We start from the raw sequence: 7,159 nt of genomic DNA on the forward strand, positions 1-7,159 counted from the left end.
GCTTCTGATCCCCCCCCTCCTGCCCTGCAGAGAGGTTCAGCATCTTCCAGGTGGTCGGTTTCAAGGGAGCCCTTTACCAAGCCCTGATCCCTGCTTGCAGCGTGGCTTGCAAGTGCCCCTGCTGGTTCTGAGCGGCGCTGGAAACACTAAAGCTCATGTTCATGATGTGACCGGCGGGCGCGGTACGAGCGGGGCCCCCCGCGTAACTACCGCTGTAGTTTGCGCTGTAGGGGCTATTGCTGTAACCGCGGTAGTAGGCGTTATAGGAGTAAGGGCTGACCGGGACATTATAAGGGGCAGTGTAACCCTGTGGGCCCCCAAGGCAGGGCTTGCCATCCCTGACAAGTACAGGGACCGCTACCCTCCTGGGAGGCAGGGGGTGGGCAGAGAACTCCAGCGATTTATCTTGCCTTTGTCTCTTGCACTTGTATCTCCTGTTCTGGAACCAGATCTTGACCTGCGTGGAGGTGAGTTTCAGCAGGCTGGCGAGATGCTCCCGTTCCGGAGCCGAGAGGTACTTCTGCTGCTTAAACCGCCTCTCCAGCTCGAAAACTTGCGCTTGAGAAAACAAAACCCTGGGTTTCCGCCTCTGCCTTTGCTTGGGCCGTTCGCACGGGTCGTCTTTCTTCTCCGGGGTCTCGAAAGAGTCCGCGGGCAGCGATTTGCCTGCGAAGGCCAAAGCACAGGGAGACATTTTCAGCTCCACGCCCCCAGAAACGTGTCTCGAGTTTCCCAGCCCTGGGTCAAAGAACGACTCACGGGCTCCTGTGAAATTAGATTCACGATTATTAAAGCCATTTGGAAAACGGGCTGAATTAACCCGAACATCTTGGGGGGAGAGGGGAATCACCCCATGTTTCTGCCAAAAAATGAAATTTCGATTATTTTTTTCATCGACAACACAAAATTAGTTCAAGTCTTTCATCGACCAGCACTGATCGTTTCTCTCCGCCTGCCCTAAAGGGGTTATAATCAATAGACCCGATCCAAAACTCATTAAATCAGTGGGTGCCTTACCATTGACTTAGCAGACTTTGCATCAGATCTGTTAAGGCTGGTGAGCTGTCATTAATTACCGCTATATCATTTATGTATATTTCATTGGACCAAATCTCTCTCCAACTGAATTGCATAAATACGCACAAAAAGAAAAGGAGGACTTGTGGCACCGTAGAGACTAACCAATTTATCTGAGCATGAGCTTTCGTGGGCTACAGCTCACTTCATCGGATGCAACTGTTGCTCACGAAAGCTCATGCTCAAATAAATTGGTTAGTCTCTAAGGTGCCACGCGTCCTCCTTTTCTTTTTGCGGATACAGACTAAGAGGGCTGCTACTCTGAAACCTGTCACAAACACTCACTTCTGTTTCACTGAGATTGATGGATGAGGAAAGTAAAACAGGACCTGATCCACTGAACATATCCCATGTGAACGATTCATAGCAAATACCGTAACTCAGTATATACCTTGCTGTCTTTTATTACCAGAATATCGTGTGTGTGTCGAGGGGAGACACTGTACGCACTGTTCCCTCTAAGCGATGTGCCTGCCTGTGGACACAGATCCTGAACCCTGCACACGCACAACAATTTACACAGAAGAATTTTTTTGTGCACAGGGCCTGTCGGAAATTAGAGGGAACATTGACTGTCAGGCTATGTTTTTATTTAATTTGATGCAAGAAACATGAAGCGATCTTCAAATGAAGGAGGGAAGGCGATCAGCTCCAGGAGACAATGCCCATCAGAGCCTTGAGTGAATAGGTAGATAGCTAGGTTTCAGAGTAGCAGCCCTGTCAGTCTGTATTTGCAAAAAGAAAAGGAGGACGCGTGGCACCTTAGAGACGAACAAATTTATAGCTAGATCCACTTCGGGAGAATCCTACTCAGCGTGCGGCACCTGTTACCTTCCAGTGTGATTTCTTCACAGCTGGACAATGGAGCCAAGGAGTATTCCCGCTGCTCCTTTCCACACACCCACCCCACCTCCTTGCCGAGTCATTTCCAAATCTAGACGTCCGATCTTGGCAAGCTCCTGCTCGCAGGAGTAATCCTTACTCCAGGGAGTAGACCTCGTGGCTAGAACAGGGACCCACAAGTTTGATACGCGCCAATGTGGCAGAATCAGCCGCCAGTTTACTTAATGGTTCCCACCAATCAGTCCCGTGCTGTGGTGGTGGGTCCTGTCCGGAGGCTGCACGTTCGCAAGGAATCGGGGCGCAATGTAAAGCCCCCGGGGTGTATTCTGCTCTCTTTGCTCGTCCAGACTTTGGTTCCCATGTTATTTGAACTAAATTATTGAGCTCTTCCGGCTTCTTCCTCCGCCCCGTTACACTTGGACAGAAAACCGGTGTAGGTGATAAAAAATAAAACTAAACAAGCACAAGAAGAGCCTTATTGACTTTCTGGCTTATATAATAATAATAATTAATTAATTAATAATGCCGTTTAGGCGTTAGGAAAACGACCCACGTTCCTATTTATGTGCGCTGTGAAGTAGGAAGTTTTGGACTGAGTTATGCAAAACAAAAACAATCTGATCAGTGTGTGTGGAATATGCTGGCAGTTTGGCCTCTGGTTCCTAAACCTGCGTGTCAAATACACGTGCCGGTTAACAAACAGCTGAGAATGAGTCAATAACCAAAAAAAGGGGATCGGTTTGGACTAAAATTTCGACCCCGTCCAATCAATAGTTAGCAGGTTACAACTATTCTCGCTATTCTAGTGTGATGGATGCTGCTCGTGCAATCCTGCACGAAGGAGAGTTATTGTAGCTTTTAATTGTTCGTTTAAAAATCACGTCGTGGCATTGAAATCAACCACGTAGTGGGCTGTAATATTTTGAATGATTGTCTTTAGTTACAATCGTGCACATGTTAAATGACCACCCAGTCATTTCCCATGTCACTGGGAATGTTGGAATTTTTTCTGTTTTTAAAAGACTGTAGAGAGTGAGTGTGTGTGTGTATACATATTGTGTGTACACCCATTCAAACGCTTTATATTTTATATATTAACATAGTGTTAATGGATGTATACAATATATTATAAAGTGTTTGAATATATACACACACAGACCGATCTTTTTCTCTATGTATATAGTGAAATATTATAAAACGACTTCATATTTTAAATTATTTTCAGCTTATAACAATATTTTCCTTAGATGCTTAACAGAGCTAACTATGAGTTGGAAGCTTGAACTATTAAATGCAAAGCTGTATTATATTTATTTCCGTAAGCAGTAATTTATTTCAAATCAAAATACAGGCCACCCCCCAGCTGGACAGGTCAGTGGTGACATTTGCCATCTTACAAAATTCCCTGTGCCGAGGACTTAATTTTATGGACTTGTAACTTTGTGGCTGGTTTTATTTTTGAAACTTTTAAAGGACAATGTCGACAAAGAAAAAGCCACCTTCACAAAACATCAGGTGGAGGAAAAAATAAATATTGACAGTTGACCATTATTTGTTTTAAATAATATATAGGGGGTTACAAAATTTAAATACCAGCTTTGCTCGTGCAATCAAACGGGATCTAATTTGAAACGCAGTTGGGGGGGGGGTGTTCAAAAAAAGCAACAATTTTTTTACATCTTTCACGGTAGTAATTTTTGTAACTGTATTCTCTGCGGCTGCGAAGTACCCGATTGCTTTTCTATTTGTGTGTATCCAAATGCTTTCCTATATTGTGTGTGACGAATATTACTTCACACTTAACACGGGTTGTGAAAATACTTTTACTGTGGACATACTGGTGGCTTTGTTCCTGGCATTGTTGTACTGTAAGAACTTTTAAAACTATAGGTAGGTGAATCTGAAGAGACTAGAATCCAGTTTTGTCGATGATAGTTACACAGAAGAATTTGAACAATTAAATTTGCATAGGGTTCTTCTATCAACAGGTACATCGCATTATATATGTCTCACAAAGATATCAAATATGTATATTACAAATTCCAGATTGCAACCTCTCTGGCTACACAAAAGTTTTATCCTGCCATTCTATATAATCCCAAATGAAATCACATGGTATCTTAAAGCAAACAAATTATTTCATTGCAACGGGTCTAAACACGATCTTGTAGCCCAGATTTTTTCTGTCAACGTTTCCTTAACGATTTTTAATGCTGATTTCTTGCGGTGCACTAATATATGGCTTGATGATAAGGAACCTATGCAATCCCCTTACCCCAGATTTTGTGTATTCACCAAAACTAAAAGCCTATAGCTGGCCTCATTTCACTGGGGGAATATTTTGGAGAGGTAATTTGCTATGAAGTTCAATACCAAATCTGTGCATCTCTTGATGGGATTAAGAACATAAGAATGGCCATATTGGGTCAGACCAATGGTCCGTCTAGCCTCATATCCTGCCTTTTGATAGTGGCCAGGGCCAGGGGCTTCAGAGGGAATGAACAGAACAGGTGAATTATCCAGTGATCCACTCCCAGCTTCTGGCAGTCAGAGGTTTGGGGATACTCAGAGCATGGGGCTGCCTCCCTGACCATCTTGGCTAATAGCCATGGATGGACCTATCCTCCATGAACTTCATCATTGATCCAAAGCCGCTGAAGCCAAGGGAAAGATTCCCATTGATTTCCATTAGTTTTGGATTAGTCCCCAAGTTTATTAGCTGGTGGTATTTCTCCCTCCCGCCCCCCCTTTAACTAACTTACTTAGGTCCATGTCGTCGTCTTCTTCACAGGAGCTTCTCAGGAGCTCATACTCCTCCTCACGCCTCCTGCAATTTCCGCGCTGATCGACTTCCACCGGGAAGGGAAGGTCCCCAGAGTTGTAGGCAGCCTCTTGTTTCTTGCGCAGACAAGCAGGGGCAGGCTGCAGGGCCGGAGGCTCTTGCAGATCCTGGGGGAGGAATCCCTGAGGGTCCCCGCTCTGAGCGCTCTGCTGCTCCAGCTTTAAGATGTCTTTGACCGAGAAAGGGGTGGAAGTGATAGGACAGGGCAGCATCCTGCTCAGACTCGTGGGGGGAAATGGAGAGGAAGAAATGTTGGAGCCCCAATTCTGGGGGCCCTGAGATGGGGGGCGGGAAGGGGGGGAAACGAATCCCCTGAGGAGCAAAATCAGGGCTCCCCGGACTGGAGGGTCGTGTGTGCCCGGGCCCTGTCCTAGTTCTTTGGCTCGCTGGGCTGCTTCTGACGTGCTCCCACGGGCTTAGGGTTACCTTGGAATTGTGAATGGGAGGGCTTCCTTCTAAAAGCCCATTGGTTCCCCCGGAGCCACGTGACTACCCCCTGCCTCTTATTTACCTCTTGACTGCTACTGCAGAGTAGGGTATCACCCAGAGATCAATAAATATACATCGATGGGGGGGGGGGGGGGGAGACATCGTGACAGAGCTGAGCAGGGATGAGGCCAGCCTTTCCTTTTCTGAACTCTTCCTTTGGGTGAATAGTTGATCGTGGGAGTGGGAACAGCAGTTGTTTTATTCTTGGGAGATTTAAAACCAACCAACCCACCCACCCCACTGCAGGTAATAATCCTCGCTTTCTAGAGCACCGCTTGCCCGGGTTCTGGATTTCTAGTAGACGCAAAGATGGCAAATGTAAAAAAACCACAGCTCTGCATACAGATGAAAACTATAACATGTACTCCAGCTGCTTAGTAGTCCTATTACTGATGGGTAGCTATTGTAATTAGTACAGCATTATTATAATAGGATTGTGTGCTTCTGCTTAAAACAGCTGTGTCGCGAGCAATTGCATTATGCGTCCTCGTCGTTGCTTTACTAATTAAAATATTACAAAACATCAATAACACGAGGCACCTCCATAGCGTGCTATAGTCCCAGTGGGGCTCTACAATTATGTGCAAGGCTGCATGGGTGGATATGTACATGCATTTCGATCACTGTGTACAAGTAAGGGTGCATGTATCCATATAATCCATTAACATCTAGTTTAGGTTTAGGGAAGCAAGTGGCAAATAAATTTGGAGAAGATAGGCACGCTGGTATTTCAGAGGGGGGAAATGTTGGATCAGGGAAGTTAGCTATATTTTTAGAGCAAATTTCTGACAGGCTTGCAGGTGCAAGACTATGGAAGCACTGCCAATTGCCCACAGCCAGAGATTGAAACATTTCCAAACAGAACTGATTACCCTGTAATGTGGCCGGCTGGTGTACCCGCTTGAGATCTGATATTTAATACAATAGCTTCTTTTGCCCAAATTTCCCGTTATCAGTAAAAAGAGAAGGAGGATTTGTGGCACCTTAGTCTCTACTCTCTAGTCTCTAAATCTCTCATCTCTAAGGTGCCACAGGTCCTCCTTTTCTCTTTGCGAATACAGACGAACACGGCTGCTACTCTGAAACCGTTATCCGTAGTGGCCATAACAATCAAAACAATCAACTTGAAAAAGAAATTAAGTATTTTTAAAAGAAAACGCCATAATCATTACCTCCAAGGGCGGGGGGAAGGGAGAACAAAGCACACCAGAGTTTTATGGCATTATTTGCCTCGGTTCTTTGTATTTCAGTTTCAGACATTTCTGCCATTGATAGTTTTCGGCGTGGATATTAGTTTGGATCCACTATTTTAGATCTGTTCGGAGAGATGCAAGAATGCAGTTTCTGGGGAAGAAACAACTCAGTTACTTCTGAGAAAAGCCCATAAACTCTCGATGAAAATCACTGTGTAAAAACCAGCTTCATTTCTATATTTGACTCCGTTTGATCTGAATCTGCGGTCACTGAACAGGGGATTGGGGGGAGACACTTTTTGAGCCTAGGGCAAAAATGTCAGACTTGACATTTTAATTTTTCCTTTAAAAAAATCCTCCAAGATGAATTATAAGTTAACGATTAAATTTACACTCGGAATAGTACAACTTGCTTAAATTACCTTTTAACTTTTTCCTTGTTCAGAAAACACAGGCAACATATAGATGGCCAAAAGAAGGAGGGAGTAATATATAGGTTGCTAACATATATAGGTAGATCATAGAATACAGAAGTAGACCATAGAATATATTATAGAGGTAGATGACATATGTGGGTAGATATAAAAAGCTCTGAGATTTTCTATTTTTAATTGTTATAATAGAGGACGTTTGCTAACTAGTGGCCCAACCTTGTATTCCTTGCTCAGGCTAAACTGTCATTAACTTTCGTGAGAGTTTGGGGTCCTTCCTTTAG

The 7,159-nt window shown here is 44.4% G+C and overlaps 1 protein-coding gene across 1 annotated transcript; it reads right to left on the minus strand.

The window, feature by feature from the left end:
* Window positions 1-73: 73 nt before the first annotated feature.
* Window positions 74-4,974, minus strand: NKX2-6 (NK2 homeobox 6). Its single transcript, XM_073324835.2, has 2 exons — window positions 4,683-4,974; window positions 74-666 (listed from the first exon to the last, which is right to left on the minus strand). The coding sequence occupies exons 1-2, from the start codon at window positions 4,972-4,974 to the stop codon at window positions 74-76; spliced, it is 885 nt and encodes a 294-aa protein (XP_073180936.2).
* Between the last annotated feature and the right edge of the window lie 2,185 nt (window positions 4,975-7,159).

Source organism: Lepidochelys kempii, chromosome 26, assembly GCF_965140285.1.
Source record: "Lepidochelys kempii isolate rLepKem1 chromosome 26, rLepKem1.hap1, whole genome shotgun sequence".
In the NCBI taxonomy this organism is placed as follows: domain Eukaryota; kingdom Metazoa; phylum Chordata; order Testudines; family Cheloniidae; genus Lepidochelys; species Lepidochelys kempii.

Excerpts from the sequence above, each read along its gene's own strand:
- NKX2-6 (XM_073324835.2), bottom strand. The coding sequence starts at position 4,974 with ATGCTGCCCTGTCCTATCACTTCCACCCCTTTCTCGGTCAAAGACATC. Across the intron at positions 667-4,682 it reads AGACGACGACATGGACCTAA|GCAAATCGCTGCCCGCGGAC; the intron begins GTAAGTTAGTTA and ends TGGCCTTCGCAG.